At 45.7% G+C, this 25,427-nt stretch overlaps 1 protein-coding gene across 1 annotated transcript in view; it reads left to right on the forward strand.

Annotated features, from left to right (window-relative positions):
- The window catches only part of scap (SREBF chaperone), a 115,114-nt gene that overhangs the window by 82,140 nt on the left and 7,547 nt on the right, over nt 1-25,427 (forward strand). Inside the window, exons 15-19 of the mRNA XM_083634307.1 lie at nt 9,647-9,848; nt 10,971-11,086; nt 12,277-12,534; nt 16,421-16,709; nt 18,520-18,605. Of these exons, the coding sequence (XP_083490433.1) occupies nt 9,647-9,848; nt 10,971-11,086; nt 12,277-12,534; nt 16,421-16,709; nt 18,520-18,605 (951 nt within the window). The remainder of the gene's footprint in view (nt 1-9,646; nt 9,849-10,970; nt 11,087-12,276; nt 12,535-16,420; nt 16,710-18,519; nt 18,606-25,427) is intronic.

Raw genomic sequence — 25,427 nt, forward strand, 5'->3', positions numbered from 1 at the left:
CACTACAGAATATACAGGGTCAGGTATACAGGTAAAGGTGTATAGATTCCAGTCAGAGTCTCTCTAAATATGAACACAAGGGTGACCATATCCTCTGCAAAGTGTCGGATTTCTGGTACAGGTCATACGCCAGTTTTTCTAGATGTAAGAAAGTTGCGGCCTGTGACAGCCACATGTTTACAGAGGGTACTTGTGGAGTAGACCATACTGTACTAATAAAATGTTTTTTTTGCTAAATAAAATAAAACATTTAACAGAGACTCTGTATCTTTGTCAAAGCTCGTAACATACAGACCTGAACTCATAACAAATTGTTTTCCTATAATGTTTTGAATGGTAGAATGGACATCTCTAAAGTAACTTTGGATCTTGTCTACAAGACCAGAATGAATAAATAAGAGTTCCTGGGTGCGGTTTACATTTTAAAACACAAGTTGGAAGTGTTTGGGAACATTTTCTGGAGGCGAACAGGGGTGAGATAGATTATATTACCGTATACAATTTATAATTTTGTTCAGATACACTAAGAGTACATTTAAGAAAGATCTTATTGCAGATTGTTGACCAACTCTCTGTACTGAACGTGGCCTCCAGATCATGTTCCCAGACTGGCTTCAAAGCATAATGATGATGAACTGGCCTTCGACAGAGAAGCATATATATTGAAATATATATGAAATATATGAAATTTTGCCCATAGCGCTATCAGCAGAAGTAAGACACTTCTCAAGCTCTGACAATTCTAAATGTAATGTATCCTTAGCCTGGGTAAACCCAGCCTCCATGTGACCTCTATCTATGTGCTATCAGTCACAATATTGTGACTGATAGCACATAGATAGAGGTCACGTGGAGGCTGGGTTTACCCAGGCTAATGTATCCTCCCTCAAGAGAGACTGTGTCAACTAAACTGTCTTATTTGTAAGAATTGTCTGTTTAATGCAAAAATCTTACAGTTGAAAATGGAAAATGCTATCAAGTTTTGGTCATTGAAATTGTGCTGCAAGTCAGACATGAATCAAAAAGTAATATCATTTAATTTACAAAGAGGTTGTTTAACCCTGAAAGTGCTTTTGATTTGGTATGGGTTAAAAAGTTTGGAAATAGACAGTGCGGAGCCCTAGTGAAGAGTCTGAGGTTAAGCCGTATGGGTGGGTTGGGTGAAGTGCGCACTCTCACTGGGCCGATGTTTATCTCATCTGAGACAAAAAAGAGAGTGCTGCTTGTTATCTGTGCTCCCTGACTGGAGGAGAGAGGGGCGGTCTCTCCTGTGCAGTCTGAACTCAGTGGAGGAGAGAGGGGCGGTCTCTCCTGTGCAGTCTGAACTCAGTGGAGGAGAGAGAGGCGGTCTCTCCTGTGCAGTCTGAACTCAGTGGAGGAGAGAGAGGCGGTCTCTCCTGTGCAGTCTGAACTCAGTGGAACTGTCTCATTCATTGGTGTTTCCTGTCACAGACTGGATTGTAGGAAGAGGGCAAAGCACTCAAAAACCACAGTTTCCTCTATTTGGGGGAAAAGGAAACATGTTGGTCACAGGCCAAAGTGTTTCATGGCCAAAATGCCACTTTCACTATTTTACTAGCCAACAAAGGTTTTATAATCGAGTAAGACCTCCAAATGATGGCCAGACCCCTGCCCCATTTAGCAATAGGACAGATGAACTTCCCACAATGCCAATTTCTCAGAAGCATAAGCAGTACTGACCAATTCACTGATCTGTACTGATCTGATTTCTTTGATTTTTTAGCTTTTTCAAATATAATTATAAGCATACAGAAAAAATTTAAGTAAAAAAACCTAAAAACAACATAAAATCACGTAGAAATGCTGTAAGCCAACAATACAGACAAATCAACTTATTATTACACAGTAGACACTGAGCTCTATGTCAACATGAGAGTGGATCCTTCAGTGTTGTGTAAGGTGGTGTGTTGTCAGGTAGACAGGCAGTGGGTTTTTATCTCTGGCTGGTAGATAGGAGGCTGTCAGCTGGAGGCAGGTCAAAGGTCAGGGTCACGACCTTCAGGGAACGGACTCCTGTCTTGTGTAGAAACACTGAGTCAGAGAGTCAGTGTGCTAAAGTTGAAGGAGCTGCGTCGGGTCAGTGTGGTATAGTTGAACACACACAGAAGTTGGAAGCGGCCACATCCAACCGGTTTAGGACAGGTGCTGTGTAAAAATAGACCTGAAGCACAAATGGAGAAATGCATTCTCACCATGGATTCAAGCTGCTGCTAATACCTGTAATAGTAATGATAATTGAGATAATGAGAATGTAATGATGCTATTGATAATGATGATAATAAAAACTTTATTTATATGTATTTATATTTGTGCGTCAAAACAAATAAAGCATAGAGTAAAAAATGTAAACCCAAACACTGTCACTATAAAAATAAAATAAAAAATAAAAAGCTGCAGAAACATTTACTACCGGGATATTCTATCAGTGTTTCCCCTACCATTCTACCAACGATACTAGTGTTGACAGTAATAGAAGATGCCAAATCATTCAAAACAGTAAGCATTTAGATTTTAGGAGCATTGTGCCAGCGTGCGGCGCTGTTCCAAAACGTGTCAACGTGTGTCGTTGCCGGGGAAACGCAGATCCCATAATACAATTGTTCGCATCGCATCCCATAATAGTATGGTTAGCTAAGGTTTAGCGTCGCCAGCGAGGGCCCCCACAGTTGCGGTCGGGGTACGTTTCGATAATCCCTCCAGGCCTGAAAATGTTTCTAGGGGAAACACTGATTCTATTAATAGTAATAACAGTAGTAATAGCAACAATAATGGTACAGTACTATAAAAAGTATGATGAATATTGATCAAATAAAAGTAACAGTAATAGTAATACATTGAGAGCTCAAATCCAGTATGTGTACTGTGTATATTTTTCCATCTGAACACGCACACACACACACACCCCCACACACACACACACACACACACACACACACACACACACACACACACACACACACACTCACTCTCTCTCTCACACACTCTGAGACCTCCCAAGTGGGATGAGGTCACCTTCCTCCTGCATTCCTCTGTCGCTTGTATTGGCTCCAGCCCTCCACGCTGTGTGTGTGTGTGTGTGTGTGTGTGTGTGTGTGTGTGTGTGTGTGTGTGTGTGTGTGTGTGTGTGTGTGTGTGTGTGTGTGTGTGTGTGAGTGTGTGTGTGTGTTTAACCTCCACGCTGTCGCAAATCACAATTCACAACTTCTGGAATTGACACTCTTCACATTCCTCCCGTGTCCTTTCACACTGGGAATGTTAACAAATATTCAGAATGTGATATTCCCACTGGAAGGCTTTGAATCAGATCTCTGTTTCCCTCTGTGTGTGCTTCGCGCTGCACCACCATGAATTGTGAGTGACCATAAAACATTTCAGTTGGAGCAAAAACAAAAAATAACAATGGGGGGGGGGGGGGATTGAAAATACCCGTAATTTTTAAACAGATGTTTTATGGCCACTCATAATTCAATAGGTCACGGGTTAGCTTGGTTCTAGTCTCGGCTCCCAGACGTTTGGTGAGCTGCGCCACCAAACGTCTGGGAATTTCACTGTCAGAAACTGTGTCTCCGAGCCCGGCGAGAATCGCCGGCAGCAGACACGCCTACATTTATTATTAGAATTTTATTTGGTAGCGGCAATGCCATTTATCATAGTCCTAACACAGAGCATGAAGCTGATATGCTCCAAACAAAATTTATAGCTGTGGTTTATTTTACAATAATTCTTCCTACCCGGAAGTGGTCCGCTTGCTACTGTGAGTCATCAGCAGGCTCTGTAACGTTAGCCTCGGGAGTCGGGCTTATCGCTGGGGAAAAGACCTCTAGCCACCGGGGCCGGATGAAACACGTCCTATTAACAGGTTATGTTTGTTTCTGAGTGATTAATATGTTTATCCGCAAATGTGACGATGTTTTGCGAGACACCGGTTCTGCATGAGATCTGCCCCCAGAAAGCAGGCCCGCCCACAACACTCATGATTGGTTCTCCGATGCAAGGCTTCCAACAGCGCCACCTAACGTTATGCAAAGATTTAAATAGTAATATTCTCAGTCTTACAGGAGTGAAACGGATTAAGACTGAGGGCTGAGTCTAGCTTGGTTCCAGCCTTAAAAAACTCAAAGGATTTTTCGAAATGGCTATGGAGAAATGAATGGGAAACTCTCTTCTGGGGCAAGAAATGTCACATGACTGTTCAGCTTAACGCCCATGGTTCACGCCTCATTTCAATGCGGGAGGGGTGGATGCTATCTAAAAGCACACTCCGGGGCGGAAATAGGCGGGGCTGCTTGGTTCTGTGTAAAAGTGCAGAGGGGGCCCTAATGGTGGATTTACTTTACACTTCTTTACACCAATATTTGCTTGATTTCTGTGTAAAAAAGGTTTTTCATACAAGATTAAAGAAACCAGGAAATATTCACATTTAAGAAGCTGGAATGAGACAATTATAGTATTTTATTTTCATAAGAATTAGTCTTAATCATAAAAATATTTGGCAACAAATTTTCTGTCGATCGACTAATAGATGAATCAACTAATCGTTGCAGCTCTAAAACATACGTTTCCACGTTTTACATTTTAAACGTTTCCACAATGGTTCAAACCAAAGAACTGTAGGTCTGATCACACCTTCAAAGCTTATGAAGCCATTGTGCTGGGGGAGGCACTGGATGAAACTCTTGTTATGCCCCTGGCATAAGGGAAAACCAGAACATGACATGCAGGTGCCGCCACTCTTCCCACTCCCAAGGATGAACAGCTGGACCATGATCAAAAGTTCTCAATGTAGCAGTTTATTATATATTAAACTTAAATGCTTCAGAGCAGAGCATTACCCGAAACAATATACAAAACAATACTAATAGTCCTCACTTCCCTAACAAGAAAAAGAATAGGAAAAACAAAGACAATAAGCTTGCCTACCTCCTATAACAAAAACAGGATAAGAGAAATAAAGCAAGTTAGGGGCTACAAAACATTTGCACTCAAGTGCTTAGAATGATCAAACTGTAACATAGCTCAACAGGTCACCAAATGGGCCTACACAACTACCAGTTACAGTCTCAACAAGTGTCGCAGGTCAGCTGTCATCTTTGAGGAGTGAGGAGAGCAAGGGGCAGGCAGAAGGGCTCAGGTGGAGTATATCAGCTGCAGCAGCCAATCAGCAGCCAGCCCTCCCACAGCACAGGCAGCACACACCTGCAGCTCATCACCCACTCAACACTGCCACATACACACAGGGAGGGAATGATACAGTTAACACACAACCAAATGACCGAGGTCATAACTGTGAGGCCATTTACACCTGGCGTTAACATGCGTTTTCTGCCATCAGAAATGCAGAAATGGTTGTCCTCTCAATCCGCATAAGGTTGCTGTATCCAGATTGAGAGGACACATTGCATTTACACTTGTGTTCAATGTGTACACATTACGTCATTTGGCAGACGCTTTTATCCAAAGCGACTTACAATAACACATTTTTGTCAGCAATAGAGCAATCAACTATGCAACACAGTCTATGACAACTACAACTTCTGAAGGAACAGTGGTACAAGTTTAGTTCAGGTTATTTTTTTTTATTTTTTTAAGAGAGAAAGAAGTTAGTTCAAGAAGGTCCCAGATGGAGCCTGAAAAGGTGTGTCTAGTCTTTTCCGAAAGATCGGCAGTGATTCGGCCGTCTTGACCGAAGGTGGAAGCTCGTTCCACCATTGAGGTGCCAGGGACGAGAAGAGTCGCGAACGGGATGAGCGACTTTTGAGCCCCCGTAGTGGAGGAGGGGCGAGGCGTCCTGCACTGGTGGAGGAGTGGAGGGAACGGTGAGAGATTTGGAGCCTGACCATAGATTGTAAGTACAGGGGGGCTGTCTGGTGTTCTGCCCTGTAGGCCAGAACCAGTGTTTTGAATTGAATGTGTGCCGAGATGGGAAGCCAGTGAAGGTCCCGGAAGAGGGGAGTGACATGAGAGAATTTGGGTTGGTTGAATACCAGACGGGCTGCAGCGTTCTGAATGAGCTGAAGCGGTCGGATGGCTGCAGCAGGTAGCCCAGCCAGAAGAACATTGCAGTAGTCCAGGCGAGAGATGACCAGTGCCTGGACCAGGAGTTGTGTTGCTCCACTTGTGAGAAACGGACGGATTTTGCAGATGTTGTACAGGGAGAACCTACAGGAGCGGGCAGTTGCTGCGATGTAGGCTGAGTTGGACAGCTGATTGTCAAGGATCACTCCAAGGTTCTTAGCTGTTTGAGAGGGAAACACCGTAGTGTTGTCAATGGATATGGAAAGATCAGTGAGGGGACAGTCTTTCCCGGGGAGGAAGAGTAGCTCTGTCTTCCCAAGATTCAGCTTGAGATGGTGGGCAGACATCCAAGCACCAATGTCTTTGAGGCATGCAGAGATACGTGCCTCGATTTGGGTGTCTGAGGGGGGGAAAGAGCGGTAGAGCTGAGTGTCGTCAGCATAGCAGTGATAAGAGAAGCCATGCGATGAGATCACATGGCCAAGAGATCTGATATAGAGAAGGAATAGCAAGGGGCCCAGGACTGAGCCCTGGGGCACACCTGTGCTAAGAGTACAGGATCTGGATAGGGATCCTCGCCATAGAACCTGGTATGAGCGGTTAGAGAGATAGGAGGCAAACCAGGAGAGTGCAGATCCTGAGATGCCTAAATCAGAGAGAGTAGAGAGAAGAATCTGGTGATTTACTGTATCAAAAGCTGCAGACAAGTCAATGAGGACAAGGACAGAGGAGAGGGATGAGGCCTTAGCAGTGTGTAAGGCCTCAGTGACTGAAAGGAGAGCTGTCTCAGTAGAGTGAGAAGCCTTGAAGCCGGATTGTAGAGGATCCAGTAGGTCATTCTGGGAGAGATAGAGAGAAAGTTGAAAGCAGCCCGTTCAAGGGTTTTGGAAATGAATGAGAGAAGAGAGACAGGACGGTAGTTCTGGATGGCAGTAGGGTCAAGGGAGGGTTTCTTAAGGAGTGGCTTGTCTCTAGCAGTCTTTAGAGGAGCTGGCACAAGACCAGAGGATAGAGAGGAGTTGATAAGGGTAGTGAGGAAGGGAGATATATCAGTGGAGATGGATTGGAGAAGAGAGGAAGGGATAGGATCAAGGGGGCAGGAGGTGGCACGGTTAGACCTGACAAGCTTAAGGACCTCTTCGGGGGAGAGGGGAGAGAAAGAGGTAAGTCCTGTAGCAGGGGTCAGAGAGTTGGAGTCGGGAGTGTTGCAGCTATTGACTGGAGGGGGGAAGGAAGAGCTGATGTCATCTACCTTCTTAGCAAAGAAGGTTACAAAATCATCAGCAGAGAGGGAGGATGGTGGGGGAGGTGAGGGAGGGTTGAGGAGAGAGGAGAAGGTGGAAAATAGTTTGCTGGGGTTTGAGACAGAGGACTGGATTTCAGAAATGAAGAAGGAGGTTTTTTCTGTTGAGACAGCACATGTAAAGTTAGAGTGGATAAAGTTAGAGTGGATAAGGTGGTACACAATGCATCCCTGACCACCTCCGGAGGTGGTTTGGCCGATCAGATTGCAATCCTTCTTTAACTCATTGAGTGCCAAGGACGAGTATGTTCGTCAATTCAGATACTAACGTAGAGTGCCAAGGACGAGTATGTTCGTCAATTGTGTTTTTTGACGGTGGGACGTGGATCAAAGCCTCAGGCATCTCCTGTACAAATATTGTAGCTATTGAAGGTGTATAACCTATTTTACGGACTCATTAGGTGGCGACAATGCTCTCCAGATTAGAGAAAGGTCCGGAAAACAGCAGGAAAAAGCCCCGTGATGAAAGAGAAACCGCTCATGCTGCAGCCAGAGCCATATAGATTGCTCTGTCTGCAGCTGACGTTGGCTGCGAACAGCAGTCAATCCGTGCCCACAACTGAGCCCCTCTGCCTCTGTCTGTCTGTCTGCATAGTTTCTCCACACGATTAGCCGCCAGAAAGGCAGCACCCGACGCCGAAGGGCCAAACCTTTCCCTGCAGTCCGGTTTGGCATTTCCGTGTCGCACTGGGAGCCGGCGCACAAAAACGGAGCACTCTGAAAATAGACCTGGGTGCGTGAGGCTGTGTGTTAGTGTGGGGAGGAGTTTGCAGCTGAGTGGGGGAGAGGGGGGTGGAGCACGCAGGGCACCACACAACTACACCATGTCACTACATCAGAAAATATTAGCTTCAGACTCAGTGAATGTGCTTGAAATGCTTCATTTCACAAAAGGCGGAATAACTCAGCTTCTAATTTGAAACGTGTCTTTTTGCTCAAAACAACCTATCTTCTCCGGCTCATAACTAAAGAACGGAAAATGGTATCAATAAACTTTTTTTTGCAGATGATAGAAGAGAGTCTCATCGTTCTTTGTGCGTGTTCGGTGTTTACATAGTAATATCACACAATATTCTGTGGGCCTCGAGAAATCACTGGGAGCGTCCGTTCTCCAAAAGTGGCTGGCACTCAATGAGTTAATGCATTTTGGGGGTGTTTACACATGGCATTTCAAGTGATAAAACACAATCTGATTGCAATCTGATGATCACAGAAACAAAAAACGCATGTTAGCGCCAGGTGTAAATGGCCTCACTCTGTCTTGTGGCTCATGTTCTATTAGAGCTGCTGTGATGGGCACATGCTGTACTTGGAGCTCTGTGTGAATGAGTGCGTTAGTCTCAGAGCAGCAGACAGACTTCTGAAGGACTGGTCTTTCAGGCAGAGTGGGTCGCTCTCACCGCTATGGCAGGTCTCACTGTCACCGTAACGCCACATTCCACACCACCTGTGTGTGTGTGTGTGTGTGTGTGTGTGTGTGTGTTCACAGCATATAGTAGAGCAGGCAGAGATGTGATGTTATGCTTTTGCCATGTGGGTGTCTGACACATGGAGAGAGTGGATTTTTTGGCCTGTATCTGCAGGGGAACAGCTGCAGAATGGAGGTATATCTTTATGGGAATTCAGAGCTCTTGGTTGCAATGTGCCAATATTTAGAAACTTATTTTTGTGCATGTACTTGAGGCACACATCCATAATGTACATACATCCAGCTTTGCATTTCTCCAGAGGAGACAGCCTGCAGGGCTAGCTGAGAGCAACGGGTAGAGTTGAGGAAACTCTGATTGACAGTTGTGGAGATCAAATCTATGGCCTTCCAGTTATGGGATGGGCTTCATCCGGGCCATCCTTTTGCCTCTATTAATTGTTTATCATTTAGACTGGCTGGCCAGAAACTGGTGTCTTTGTTTATAATTATAATTTAGACTGGCTGGCCAGAAACTGGTGTCTTTGTTTATAATTATAATTTAGACTGGCTGGCTAGAAACTGGTGTCTTTGGACCTCTAATTCACTCTATTTGCCACTATGAATTTTGCTGAGTGGCAGTAACAAGTTGTTGTTGCTGCTGCTGTTTTGTTAATGTTTATAATACGTTACAGCTTTTTGGGAGTTTGATAAGAAAAGTGTGATACAGATTTCATTCTTATGGTAGACACACCAGGGGCAGCATTAGGCAGTCAAGTTTGCTGGTTTGTTTGGAAAATGTCAACTTTTGTTGAGGTGCCCTTGAGCAAGGCACTGAACCCTCAACTGCTTTTTATTGTATTTATCCTAAGGCAGATCTCTCTTCTCTCCTTCCTGTGCAGGGTAGCAGCTCTGGGCCTGGCTGCGGGCGTCCTGCTGGTTCTGCTGCTGTTCTGTCTGTACCGGGTTCTGTGCCCGCGGAACTACGGTCAGAACGGTGTGTCCCACGGGCGCCGGCGCCGCGGAGACCTGCCCTGCGACGAGTACGGTTACTCACCACCCGTCAGTGAGATCTCACCACTGCTGCTGAGGGGCCACAGCATGGTGAGACGTGACGCACATACACAAACACAACGTACACACAAACACACCAGACACACAAACACAACGTACACACAAACACAATGTACACACCAGAAACAAACAACGTGCACACCAGACACACAAACACAACGTACACACACAAACAATGTACTAGGGCTGTCACTTTTCATTCGAAATTCGAATGCAACTTCGAATGTGGGGGAGGGGTTCGTGTTCGATATGTAAATTGAATGTTCGATTTTATTTTTTTATTTTTTTATTATAATTTTTTTTATTATTATTATTTTTTTTTTTTTTATGAACCAAAATTAACCAACTGCTGCTTGCTGGTAATGTTAATCCCATGTCAGAAAAAGTCTCCAGATTTGTCGCGTTAGTCTCTTCTGAGAAAGATTGTCTCCAGGGTCTGAAAAGTTGTCTCGAGTTGGATGCAGCCAAGTTTGTGAGGCAGTGTTGTGACTGTGAGCGTCCAAGCTAACACGTCGGGCTGATGCCCGGTGGCCTGGCCTGAATTTTTTTTTTTTTTTTTTTTTTTTTTTTAATTAACCAAAAAACTTCGAATATCGAATATCGACTTCGAACTTCGAATATATTAATGTTTACAGAATTATGTTAATAATTATGTTAAGATTTGTATCACTATTATATCAGGAGATTAACAAGAAATTACCAATCACAACGGGAGAGAGGGTTAAAAATAGGGAGACTCCCGCGAAAATCAGGAGTGTTGGCAGGTATGATCTCCAATGTGTGGCCCTTCACTTACTTGATGTAAGTCAGTATGGCCCTCAAGGAAAAGAAAATTGCCCACCCCTGCCCATTTTGGCTACTCATTCCAGATGAGGGATAAACCATTTGGGATAAAGTGACACCTACTATTAAATGAATCATAAGCCGTGTGTGCAATAGATACAAACTGTATCTCTGTGAACCTACTGTATAAGTTACCATGTAGGCTAACAAGTGCTAGGTAGAGCTACTGCTGTTTGTTTGTTTGACCATCCAGGGTGATTCTCGGATCAGATCCTTGTCGTTTGAGAGTGGAGGATGTGATTTGGCGATGGAGAGTAAAGTTTGAAGGGATGAAGCTGCTTTATTGTCTCCTCCTCTCTCTCCCTGCAGGACATTGAGTGTTTGGCCAGTGACGGGATGCTGCTGGCCAGCTGCTGCCTGGCAGGACAGATCCGGGTTTGGGACGCCCAGACTGGAGACTGTCTGACTGTCATCCCCCACCAGGGGTGAGATGCTCCATTCACACTCAATCCATTATGTATCTTTTGTTGCTGCAAACTGCACTCAGTGACCAAAATAATTGGAACACCACCGTTTACCATAAAACACAACAGAGCTGTCACATGTTAAACCTGCAGCCTGTTCTTAAAGCCCCCCTCCAGTCCCTTTTTCATATCAGTACAATCATTGATGTTCTATGAAAACGTACATGTATGCCATCATTTGCGCAAAAAGAACTTAAATGGATAAGAACCGAAGGTAATGGTTTGTTCCACCCATTATTCCACTGCAGCACAATGTGACTGGCTGCAGCACTGTTCTGTGTCTGTTCTCTCTTTGTTCAACTCTTTGTCTGGGCCAGAGCGGAAATACCGGAAACAGTCGCCACCATGACAGTTGCCCGCATGTCCATAAAAACGTTATTTTAGAGCCACAATATTGTTCTAATTTCAACAACTAGACAAGCTGATGGGCTTTATGGAAAAACCGTGACTCGAACCGGAGAAAAGTTATTATCGCGGGCGGTGTTTTGAGCATGGGAAACACTTAGTTAGATTCAAATCACCAAAAAAGCTTACGGATACGGATGAAATGGAGCAGTACCACACGCACACTCACACATTTGACTCTCTACTGCCCACTAGTGGATGTATTGCATGTGAAAGACGCATGGAAGTATGTGGGCAGTGACGGTTGTGTCATTTTGAAATGGCATATTTATTGTTGTATGAAAATGGAGCATAATTTGGCCTTAAGACTTTATCATTGGTCACAAAATGATCCAATTTCATTTTAAATATCAGCCTTAGGTGCCGCTGTTTAATGACTCCAAGTTGGCGCTCTTGGTAATGGTAGTGTCCAAGTCTCAATGCCAATTAATCATTATTGTCATTATGATTATTATTTTTTAATAATTGATTCATGATATTTTGCCAATAAGTGAGTATACAAAACATAACATTTTCCACACTTGTTTGATATTATTTGTTAATTTAAAAAGGGTTTATACTGGACTAAAAAGTACAAACAAGAACCAAAACATCTTGTTTGCTTGTTTGCCCTTTTTAGTCCAGTGTTTTAAAATAAACCCTTTTTAAACTTTCTATCACCTGGATGGTTTGAAAATCAACGGACACATTATTTGGTAGTGCATTGCAGCAAACTGACCTTTTATACTCCCCTCTCTCTCTCTCAGGCTGAGGCGGAGCAGCAGCAGCAGTTGCTGGGAGCAGCGGGATGGCTGGGACAGTGTGGGCGGGGCCATAGAGCCGGAGTGCTTGGGATCCGATGGCCCCTCCATCGCCAACGGCCTGTCAGAGGACGAGGGCCTCCCCCTGAGGCGCCGCACGCCACCCAGCCGCCCGGCGCTGTTCACGGACCAGCCCGACCTCACTCCCCTCATAGACACTAACTTCACCTGCCAGCCCCCCTCACACCTTTCACCCCCGCCGAGGTTATTACTTTTTCATTTTTCATTCCTTTTTATTTTCATTCCGTGTTTTTTAAAGCGGGTTTGCTAGTTTAGCTTTTGAAAATGCTTAGTTTTAGTTTAGTTTTTACTAGTTTCAATCTTAGCTTTAGTCTTTTTTTGTAATACTAGGAATCATGGCTGCAGTTATGGAAATCGCCCGCTCCGCGGGCTCCCAAAATCGTGACTGACAGACAGACAGACACCGCCCACCCACCTAGGCAGCTGTGCGCCATCGGCTCATACTACATCACAGTTGATTGAGTGACATCACTGATGACATCACAACTGTCTGAGTGACATCACAGTTGGGCAATCACAGTTGCTCCAGTGACATCACTGATCACATGACAGTTGCTCGAGCGACATCACTGATGACATCACAATTGCTCAAGTGACATCACTGATTGGGGACAACTGTCGCCAAAAAACAAATTCTGAAGGAATGGAAATCTCCCTCTCCACCCTCTTTCCAATTGTGGTTGACGGACATGACCTCTGTTATACGCATGGAGAGACTTAGGTTCCTGAGAACCAATGCACTTAGAAAATGTATAACTATCTGGGACCCGTTTTTAGTTTACCTCAACGAGGCTAGGGGTGACGGGTGACTCACCCGGCTGGCTTCCCATAGACCCCTTGAGTGAGATCCCAGGTATATCGTTTACAAGAACATAAGAACCTTAGGTGGCTTTGTAATGTTGATTATTTTTAGTTTAGTTTTAGTTTTGTTTTTCATTTCTTTCCCCTGTGTCTGAGCCTGTTTGTCTTGTTTGTGTTCTATACAAATTTAAAATGTGAAAAAAGAAAAGGAAAAAAAAAGTGACATCACTGATGACGTGACACCGCCACAGACAGCCACCACCACCACAGTTCTAGTATACACCATCTGGTGCTACTTGGACACATCTTCAGTGATGAACTGGTCTACAGGTGTTTTGGGTCTTTGATCATCAAACACCCTCGCCCGGGCGACCCAGCCGGGGCTGATCAGTCCCCGGCCCGTGTCCAAGTGGCACACTACTCCAAGGATCCCCCCTCCGGATCCACAGCCATCGTGAGGCTTTTTCAGCAGCCTCTAGGATGTTCTTGATGGCTCTTCTGCACAGTTGTCCTTTAACTCCAAGGAGTTTGAGAGTTCGGTGCAATAACTGGCCTGCGAAACCCCGGCACCCGACCTCGACTGGTTCGCTGCGGGCTTTCCAGCCATTGCTCCGGCACTCCGTCACCAGCTCTGCGTATTTGGCCCTCTTGCGCTCGTTCGCCTCTTCCATTCGGTCTTCCCAAGGGACAGTGAGTTCCAATAAGACCACTTGCTTAGTAGACTCTGATGTTAACACCATGTCTGGGCGGAGTGAAGTGGCTGAGATGTGTTCCGGGAACTTGAGCTGCCTTCCCAGGTCGACTTGGAGGTGCCAGTCCCTTGCAGTGGCAAGGAGCCCACACGAGGAGCATGGCTGATGTTGTGCCTTCTCCCCAGCTCTGATGAAGGTGATGGAATGCTTGGAGATATGCTGACTCTTGCTATTCTGAATAGGTTCGGATCTAATCTTGCGCTGCTCTGCGCTCTCCCACCTGGTCCAGGCGCCTTGTTGGTACATGCCGACCATCTTGGTCTGGCGTTCTTCCTCCACCTCTGCACCTATCTCATCCTGAACCAGTCGACTCTTCTCCCTCCCTCTGGCCTCGTCATAGACAGACATCACTTAGCCAATTTAACTAAGGGTGCTTTCACACCTACCTCGTTTGGTCCGGACTTTCGGACTTTCCAGTTTGATCCGAACCAAATGACAGGTGTGAAACCTCCCACGGACCATGGTGCGGACCAAAGACCGAGTCTTTGATCCGACCAAAAGAGGTGGTCTCGGTCCGGACCAAGCTGGACCAAGGTTCTCTTATGTGCAGTGTGAAAGCATTTTATTGGAAGGTTCGCACTATCGGACCAATTACAGGAAGCTACAGCTGACTCGTCACTTGTCACGTTGCCAGAACAGGAAAACAGTTGGAAAAACGATGGCTTGCAGTCTTCGCCTCCTTGCCTGTCTGCATTGGTACAATTTGCGCACAACAAGGGTGTTCATTTGGCGAATTCAAACTAATCTTGAGTATTGCGAGTAGGGTTGTGCGATATACCCGAAATACCCATCGTGATTGTTTCACAGTCAAACATCGTGATTAACGCCATCCGCTGCTGCAATGCACGTTAAAAGCAGGATGAGACCGACAGGCAGTCCTGCATAGAGCCAGGCGACTCAAGCAGTGGCAGCAGCAGCTACTGCTGTAACAGCTAGCAGGAGCTAGCTGCTGCTGTATTTCTCTCTCAACTCTCTCCAGTCTCCTCAACTCTCTATTAGGTTCAAAAGCCCACACGAATCTAACGTTATATCCGCCAGTAATTCTGTCACTTTTCTGCCAGCTAGTTAAATTCAACACACACACACACGTTGTTGGTCAGGATCTGTAACGTTAACGTTAGCCTATTTGTTTTGCGCCGTTCAATATTGCTAGTGCTGTATCAACTTCAACTTTCACTTTGGAAACAGGCGAGTTAAATTCACAGTTGAAGACTTGTACTCACTTTGGGTTGAAAACAGGAAAGAACGTGAAGTTTCTTCTTTGTCTTAAAAGTTTTCACAACAAAATAACTGACTTCTCATGCGCGGGGGATGCCCTGGCGCCATTAAACAAGCGCACCCCAGTGCAGAGAAGCACTAGAGCGGAGGAGGGGGAGGGGAGGCTTCTCTGAGTCTGAACTGGGTGCGCTCGTTTAATGCCGCCGGCGCGTCCCCCACGCGTCACGGTAAGTGGACTTGGTACTTTTTATTATTAAAACGGCACAAATTTAAGAACAGCAGTTTGATCTGTTCATTCATTGTGGTGTGTAAACCTGGTGTAAACCATCAACATAAATAAATAGGTGTAAACGAGCAAATTCCTTGGAGCAGACGCTTCCGGGACGCTGACGTCAGACGCACGCTCATCCACAAGCCAATCAGTGGAGACGCAGCCCACGCAGGTGATGACGACAGGACGTAGGTCTGTCATGTTAAAGTCCGCTGGTCCGCTGGGATCATTGCAGTGTGAAAGCGAACCTTACTGGACCAAATGTATACAATGTAACAACAACATGAGTTTGGTTCGGACCTTGGTCCGGACTTTTAGGTGTGAAAGGGCCCTTGAGAAGATGGGGTATTTGTCGGGTGAGATTCAAAAAGACCGATGAACAACCCATCCACAAAAGACAAGTGTAAAAATGTGTGTCAGTCAGTGTGTGTGTGATTTTCTTTTTTTACAGCTTTCAGAACATAAAAACAAAAACAGGCTCATACACAGGAAAAAGGAAAAACAGATACTACATTGTCAAAGTAACGACTCGGCTACCAGCAGCATAGTGTGCTCATGTCCTTATGAGAGATGTTTTGCATGGGATCACATGCAAGGAGTCCATGAGAGGTCAGCTGGCCGAGTCAGTCGTCATCCCTGACTACGTCAAAAGTAGGCCAGAAACGGGTCCCAAATAGTGGAAAACTTCCCAAGTCACAGTTGTACGCAACTGAGACCATGTCCATCAGCCACAACTGAAAGGAAGGAGGAGAGGGAGACTAGTGTGTGTGTGATTAACCAGAATCTATATGTATGAAATAAATTTACAAAGACAAAAAGTAAGACATTTTCTCTATTATTTTAGTTTGTTTTGTAAACCCAGTTATCGTTTTTTTGGAAAGCCTTGTTTTTGTTTTTATTTCAGTTAACAAGAATGTTTCTTCGAGGTCTCTTACCTAAAAAATTAAACCAATATTAACAACAATTACATCAAAACATACAATAATAATAATATTTAATTAACGATATAACCTTTCCCTCCGCCCAGGACGGGCTTCGACTTCGGGGGCCTGGTGGAGCGTGCCTACCTGGAGCACGAGCCCCCGTCACCCTCCACCTACTCATCCGCCTCCCCCTGCTCCGCTCTCTCCTCCTCGCCACCCACCATAGCTCACCTGCAGAGGAGGCGGAGCTTAGGGGACACTCCGGCCCCCGTGGCCCTGGAGAGGGTCTTCACAGCGGGGACGCAGCCGACGGCAGACTGGGACAGCGCCGTCTGGGCCATGGAGTTAAGGGGGAATCTCATCGCTGCTGGGAGGAGCAGTGGGAAATTGGAGGTGGGTGAAATAAAATTTTGATCATTTGATAGTTTGATGTGATGAAGTCATACCATTTATTATAACTTTGAAGAAATTACATGCGCATTCACATGCCTGTTTATTTCGACACAAAACAAAAAATCTAAAATGTGTTTTGCAAAATAAAAATTACAATATTCATTCATCAGGTCATGATGATATTCTTGTCTTGTTGAATAATTTGCAAACATTTGCCGATACTCTATTTTATTTGTGATTTATTGTAAGGAAATTCACAATAGCAAGATCAGCAGAAAAAATTTGATGCACATCATATCCCATATACAGAGTATAAACTAAAGCATCTCAAGGCACTATGGCTAAAATTATAATTGATTGTTTTGTCACATAATTATGACCACAATTATTAATACAGATGATTTCAACAAAATTATTTGATTTTGCTTTTACATAACAGCATCTTGACTTGTTCCGGCTTACAGCAAGCAGGCTTGTAAGAGACATGAAATGCCGCATGTAGCTTGTCAAAGGGTGGCAGGTTGGCTGGGTGGTTATCTGAAAGGTGGCAGGTTTTATCCCCTAACCAGTGTGTCTTGTCAAAGTGTCCTAGAATGAGACACTGGAACTGGTCACTCTTTGTAGGTCACTCTGCATGAGAGTATTAGCTAAGTCAGGGGTTCCGAACCTTTTTTGGCTCGTGACCCTACTTTGACGTCGCAAAAATCTAGGGACCCGCGACATTCAAATTCTGTTACACCATCAATAATGTTATCAGTGACATGACATCGTCAGTGACTGATGTCACATAGTATGCTTCTTTTCTCTACTTTATTCTGAGAATTCTGACTTTAATCTCAAAACTCTTAACTTTTTTCTCAAAATTCTGACAGTAACTCGGAATTCTGACTTTAATCTCAGCATAAGAGTCACTCACAATGTTGATTGAGGCTATGGTCCATTGCCTTTGCAATATATAGTGACATTATGTGACATTAGTAATGTCACATAATGCAACACTGTTTGGATGTCACCTGCAATTACCACTCATAGCCATAGGTGTCACCCAAGAGAGCAAAGCTGAAATCTTAGAGATTGTCACTTTAAACTCAAAACAAAACAAAAAAATTGCAAGTGACCCTAATCAATAATAATCTTCAGTAGTATTAAATTGTGTCTGGTGTAAATTATATATATATATATATATATATATATATATATATATATATATATATATATATGTGTGTGTGTGTGTGTGTATATATATATATATATATATATATATATATATCATGGAAAAGTTGTTTTTTTCCATAATTCCTTTCAAAAAGTGAAACTTTCATAGATTATAGATTCATTACACACAAAGTGAAATATTTCTAGCCTTTATTTGTTTAATTTTTCATCATTTTGGCCTACAGCTCCAGAAAACCCCCAAAACAGTATTTCAAAGTATTTCAAGAAATTAGAATAGTGTGAAGAAAATCAGCAGTTACTTCTCAGTTATGACTGACTCCAGCCTCAGTCCACTCCGTCTGAATCTCTGCCAAATTTTTGAATCGTCTTTGCTTGACAATCCGCTGAAGCCCACGGTCATCCATGTTATTTCCATGATATTCAAATTTTTTGGAAAGGATCTGTATATATCTCTTTTTATTTTTTTTTATTTTTTTTTCAGGCGACCCTATTTGAATTCCAGGCGACCCCACTTAGGGTCGCGACCCTAAGGTTGGGAACCACTGAGCTAAATGCTTCACATGTAAAATGAATATAATGCAAATGTGGAGTATACAGTGCTGACGTCTACACTGACCTGTTCTGCTCTTTGCAGCTGTGGGATGCAGTGGAGGGCTCGTTACGCTGCAGCAACGAAGACGCTGGCTCGGGGATCACAGCTCTAGCCTTCCTCAACAATAGGTCACACACACACACACACACACACACACACACACACCAACATACACACGGGCTAGGGAGTGTTGTTATTTAACACGGGATGGGAGTGATTTTCCGTTTTGGTGCCACACCCATTTCTGTTTTCGTCTGTTTTGATTTCAGTGACAAAAATGCAGAACTAAGCCTCTTCTCATTTGGGTGATTCATTATGATAAACATTAGGCCCATACTTGTACTTAGGCGGAAATGAGCTAGATTACCATTTTCTCTTAATCATTTTAAGAAGTGGTGGTGGTACTTCTTCTGTCTGTGGGGTGGCATGCAACCATTCAGCGACTATAGAGTAGCCATGTCTAGAGGCCTGAGCAGAGGGTGCCCTTTTTGTCTGCGTCTGATATGACTGTGTTTCAGAGGCTGTAGCCGGCTCATGTTTCAAACTAGAGCGAAGATACTGATAGCATATGAAACTAGAATATATGTATATATATATATATATATATATATATATATATATATATATATATATATATATATCATATTCTAGTTTCATATGATATCAGTATATATATATATATATATATCATATTCTAGTTTCATATGATATCAGTATATATATATATATATATATATATATATATATATATATATATATATATATATATATATATATATACTGATATCATATGAAACTAGAAGGCCTAAGGCATCCATTGGTACCAAGCTGAATGAGAATGGGTTCTACCCACAAGTCTCCCTTTACAGACAAGCCCACGCTAATCCCATGCTCCCCCCCCCCCCTTCTTTAAAAACATGCAGCTTTTTGCATGCACTATAAATGTTATTATATATATATATTATTATATGTTATTTTCACCTATTGTATTTGAATATTTCCCTACACTGGGGCCCCTAAACAATCTTGGAATTGCATACTAGAAAGCTGAGACTCTTGTGGATTCAATTAGCCCAATTGTATTCATATGTAATGATGTTAGTCCCCATAGTAGGGCTGGGTATCGCCACTGACTTCCCGATACGATACGATTCTGATACACAAGGTCCCAACTCGATACGATTTCCGATACGATTCAATATCGATATTTTAGTTACAATACCAGTTTTGCTTTGATAATGGAAGAGATTCTCAAAGAACTAATGCTGTAAATTGTACAAGGAACCCTCTAACCTGGTGCATTATTAAAACATATTAATATTTACCTTAAGAATTGACCATAAAGCAAGCAGTTACATCATGTAATTATTTTTTATTTAAACATGACCAACATAGTTTTTCAACATCTTATCTTTCTTTACAGTCTTCTGTCTCTTTCTTTACAGTCTTCTGTGAGAAGCCAAACAAATTTAGATTTCCACTATACAACAGAATCATTGAACAGCAGCATGTTGTAAGCAGTGTTTCATAAAGTATAAATGCTTTGTAAATAAAATAAAATAAAATTAAATACAGCTCATGAACATTTCCAGTTCACAAACATTATAGTGCAAACAGATTTGAGGTCTGTACATCTGGCTCATGGTGCATGCACAATCCACATGTAGCCTACAGTATTTATGTTTTTGTTTCAACTACAAACGTAAATAAACGTCAACTTGAAACTATGTTTTAACTACCACACACAGCCTATAATATCATAGCCTATGTTTATTCATTATTATTTTTTTTATTTTTTTTGTAAAATGCATTTTAAAATATTGATACTGGGATTTATGTATCGATACTTGTTCCTTCACATGAATATCGATTCAATATCGATATATCGATTTTTTTTAGCCCTTCATTGTAGTTCAAACTTGAGCGCGCTGTATAAAATGACCTATTGTGACCTCTAGGATAATCACAGCCTCATGAAACTTTACAACCACAAACCTAGGGTATTCAGGGGATGTATGACCTGGGGATGGCCATCATATTTTCAGCATAATGTTCTAAGCCCTGATATACTCTTAACATTCAACATTTGAATAGACGTCTAATCTAAACGCAATGTTTATTACAGATTTCTGACTAGAAAACCTTGACTGGGCTGTACCTCAAAATAACCTTTGGCTTCCCAGCTTTCAGATGATGTGTACCACTTCTATGTGACATATACTGTTGACCTGTTATCCTAAATTCGCCAGTCCCCCCCAAAAAGACAAATAATTGTATCTGGTAGGGAGGGGTGGAGTAGAAGAGGTTAAAGGAATTCTTCTAAGAATATATGATTGTATTGTTTTCTTCATAGCCTATTTATATGTTGAATAACTTGATGATAATATCATCGTTATATTATGCATATTATGGTGCGGATAATGACTATGTGCAAACTAAGCGAAGTAGAGCGAAAGCATGTGAACTAAGCGTTACAATATTTTGGTACTCAAGAATAATTTAGTAAGTTTGGCAGGTCTGCATGTGCCCCTTTTTAATATTGAGCACCTGTCCCTAGAGATTTTCATCTGCCATTTATTTTCCCATATACATTTTGTTTAATGAAAAAAGGAGCATCCGCACACTCAAATCTGTGCAAATATCTTATTTATTGCAAGCTTTCGGTCATAGACCTTCTTCAGGCATAAGACAGGTAACAAGTGAATACAGCCTATAAAGGTTCAGACAATCACTTTGTAGCGAAGCTTGATGGCTTGCTGGAGGCGAAGCGTTTGGGCTTGCCTCGTGAAGTGTGCTGGATCGTGGATGAGGGCTCACGCGCTCTGATCGGTCAGAATCACGGAGATGGAGATAGGGACCGACGTGTCGGTCCTGGGACGCGGTTGAAATACCACTGGGATGACTGGGTGTAAGGCAATCAGGCGCCAGGGCCTGGCCGGTTGGAAGATGGCCAGGATTCAGTTCGGGTCCGGATTTAGTCGTGCTAATGGTTGACATCGTGAAGGAAAGGTAAGAAGGAAGGGAGGAGCTTGTATATATCACAACATTTGGTGTATGACATCACGTCATTGGTGAGGTCACAACGCCCGAGGAGGTATGACATCATCGATGGCCCCGTAAAGTCCCATCTGCCATCACAGTCAGCCTAGATCGCCTTGGTCGCCGATGACCTCACAGGTGAACTCTTCGTTGTCAACGTCAATGACCTCACAGGTGAACTCTTCATTGTCAACGTCATCATTGTCGTCGTTGATGATGTCATCATCATTACGTACGTCGTTGGGGCGTCGGTCCGTGAGCATCGACTGCCCCTGGAACAGGCCTGACCGTGGGCCATTGTAGGCCGTTTTTACAGCCGCCCCCAGATTCCTGTGGGGAATCTGTATCCTTCCGGAAATGGCCCTCCGGTTCCACCAGGCGTAGGCAGGGCTCGGACGGTTAGCCTGGTAGTGAGGGGAGCTGGATAAGCTTGGCCACCGGCCGGGTGTAGGTACGGGTCCCCACCTTTACGTCTGCAGACCTTACTTTGTTGTCCAGTCCCGGGGAAAGTTTGGTGACTGTCCCCATCGGCCAAAGTGCGCGCGGGAGCTGGGGGTCTACGATCATCACGACCTGCCCAACGAGCAGGTCTGGCTTCTCGGTGCACCATTTCTGGCGGGCCTGAAGGCCGGGAAGGTAGAACTTAATGAAGTTCTTCCAGAAATGGTCGGCGAGGAGCCAGACCTGCTCGTTGGGCAGGCCCTGGCGGGCGCCCTCTCTCCGGGCGGTTAGGTCTCTCTGGGCCCGGACCTCAGTCACCAACCAGTCTCGCAGGTCGCGCAGTTTGGGGTACGATACTTCGCGCGCGTCAGCAAAGCGGCGGAAGCTGGTGCGTAGCTCGTTGGGGAGCTTGTCCGCCAGGCGCTGGACAGTGGATCCGCAGCCTAGCTCTCGGTGCCCCTCCTCGCCCGCCAGCTCTAGCTGGGTCACCAACGCGCCTATGGTCAGGGAGAAGTCCTTGAGTGCCTCGGGGGTCTTACCGTCGATATTGGGCCCTTTCTCGATCTCCTGGAGCCGTCGTACGGCCAGCTGGTACGGCTGCCCGTACTCTTCGTTCAGGGCCGCCATGGTGCTGGTGAAGGGCTGGGGGGAGTTGGCGCAGGCCTGCGCCACGAGCAGGGCCCGGTCGAACTTCAGGTGCTCCATCAGTATCTGGAATTTATAGCGCTCCGGGTGGTCTCCTCCTAGGACGCTCTCCAGCGCGTACTTCAGGCTCACGAATTGCTGTGGGTCTGGGCGACTGAAGTCGGGGATTTGAGGAATGGGCGCTCGGGAGTATAGGTCCCTGCCTTGGTGGGGGTCCCGGCGCTCGGCTCCGGCCGTCCTGGGGTGGTCGATGCCGGCCGCCTGGCCATGCCCCGGGATGTCGTGGTCGGCCTTCGCCGTGCCCACCTGGCGGTAGGGCGTCCCGGTGGCGGGCTCGGCGGGGCCACGCCAGGTGCGCTCCGCTTGGTGCTCAGGGTCAGCGACCTCTGTCGCCGGGCGTGTGGTAGATGGGAGTGTTGGTGGCGGTGGCACTGGAGCAGTGGGTTCCGTAATTTGGGTCGTCGGCTCTGGAGCCACCGTGCTGACCTGACCCTGGTCGCGGGAGGTGAGAGGCACGGGTAGGGTGTAGGGCCGGGGTGCGGACACCGGTGAGGTGAGCGGCGCCCCTTGGGTTGCTGGCCCTGGGGCCGGTACGCACGTCTGACTCTGGTCTTGGGAGGCGAGAGGCGCAGGTGGAACTGCCGGGTCCCCGGCGAGCTGTTGGGCCCGAAGCGTGGCGCCCATGTGTGCCCGCTCAGCTTGCCGCAGGCATCGGCCTCTCTCCAGGCGGTTAGTGATCCGCCCTCTAGCTTGGAGGGCCTCCTCTTGGGCCTGTTGGGCCTCTGCTTGGGCCTGTTGAGCCTCTGCTTGGACCCGTTCTTGGGCCCGCCTCGCCGCTCTGGTTTGCTCATTCAGGCGGTCGTACTCCGCGTCGGCTTCCTCCTCCTCCGCGTGTTGCCGGCGGAGGTCCTCAGCGGCCAGTCGTGTCATCTCCTGCTCGTAGGCTGCCGCTTGGGCTGGGGAGGAGGAGTTAGTGGAGGCGTGTGAACGTACGGTTGACCGTGAGCTGGCGCTAGAGTGTCGCGATGGGCTATGGTGACTGCGGTAACTGCTAACGCTATGGTAGTGAGAGTGACTGGGGCTCCTCAACCGGGGCTCTGCTCGGGAGGAGGGCCGGGCCCCTTGGTACCGGGCTGACCCGTGCCCGCATGGGGTCTCCCGGTCATGGGCGAGGGCCTGGGTCGAGGGTATTCCGTCCTGATGGCTTGCGCCCTGGTGATGATGACTCCTGTGGCTATGGCCGTGGCTCCTTGGCCGGGGCTCTGCCCGGGAAAGGGGCCGGACTTCTTGATACCGGGGTGCCCCGGTATCGAGTGTCTCACGGTTGGGGCTGCAGGATTCATAGGCGTCGCTGTCAGGGCTTGACTGGCGGTAAGCTTGATGGGGCCTACCGGTTGGTTGGGATACCTGGGATTCCTCGAGGAGTTTGATGACGTCCCGGTCGGTCCCCCTTAGGCGGTCGATCGTAGCGTCGAACTTAGCCTTGTATCGTCGGTCTAGATCGGCCCTTTCCTGGTTTTCCTGGTGGCTACGGACGAGGTCCTGCCCCGGTTGGATCGTCTGGTCGGAGTGTAGGGGGTCTCGCCCTTTAGTACTACTCCGAACGCTGGGTACTTGGCTGTATCCAGATTCGATCTGGTGGGGGAAGGGTTGCTCCTCTGGTCGGTGGGGTGCCGTTACCGGAGCGAGCTCACCTGACTCCTGCTCCATCTCTGAGCGTCGCAAGTCCTCTGATCCGCTCGAAGGACCAAATTGTAGCGAAGCTTGATGGCTTGCTGGAGGCGAAGCGTTTGGGCTTGCCTCGTGAAGTGTGCTGGATCGTGGATGAGGGCTCACGCGCTCTGATCGGTCAGAATCACGGAGATGGAGATAGGGACCGACGTGTCGGTCCTGGGACGCGGTTGAAATACCACTGGGATGACTGGGTGTAAGGCAATCAGGCGCCAGGGCCTGGCCGGTTGGAAGATGGCCAGGATTCAGTTCGGGTCCGGATTTAGTCGTGCTAATGGTTGACATCGTGAAGGAAAGGTAAGAAGGAAGGGAGGAGCTTGTATATATCACAACATTTGGTGTATGACATCACGTCATTGGTGAGGTCACAACGCCCGAGGAGGTATGACATCATCGATGGCCCCGTAAAGTCCCATCTGCCATCACAGTCAGCCTAGATCGCCTTGGTCGCCGATGACCTCACAGGTGAACTCTTCGTTGTCAACGTCAATGACCTCACAGGTGAACTCTTCATTGTCAACGTCATCATTGTCGTCGTTGATGATGTCATCATCATTACGTACGTCGTTGGGGCGTCGGTCCGTGAGCATCGACTGCCCCTGGAACAGGCCTGACCGTGGGCCATTGTAGGCCGTTTTTACACACTTGATTAGCCAATGTACAACACCTGTGTCAAAAAAACACTTCCTGTGTCTAAACATCAAGGGAATTGTAGTCCTATAGATTTTCAGGACTAGACCCCAAAGACCCAAGTGTCCATTGAGAAAAGAAACACTTTAAAGTACATCAAATATAATGTACAATATATACAACAGAACAAAAAAACAATAGAGAATGTTACAATATGTAAACATCAGGCAGTAACCATCATAAAACATACAATCTATTGTAATTTATTCAGAGCACAACACTCATGTCAAAATCCTCATTTAGACCCAGAGGTTGTAAAGTTTCTAGGGTGTGGATCCAGAAAAGCTCTCTGGCATAACCTCCTGTCAACATCAGCCCCTCTCTGAAGAGTCATGTGCTCTATGCCCTGGAACCTGAGGGAGGAGATGGGGTGTGAGTGCTTATTGAAATGACAAGCTGTTGGA

This window comes from Poromitra crassiceps (assembly GCF_964638095.1).
Source record: "Poromitra crassiceps genome assembly, chromosome: 1".
NCBI lineage: Eukaryota > Metazoa > Chordata > Actinopteri > Beryciformes > Melamphaidae > Poromitra > Poromitra crassiceps.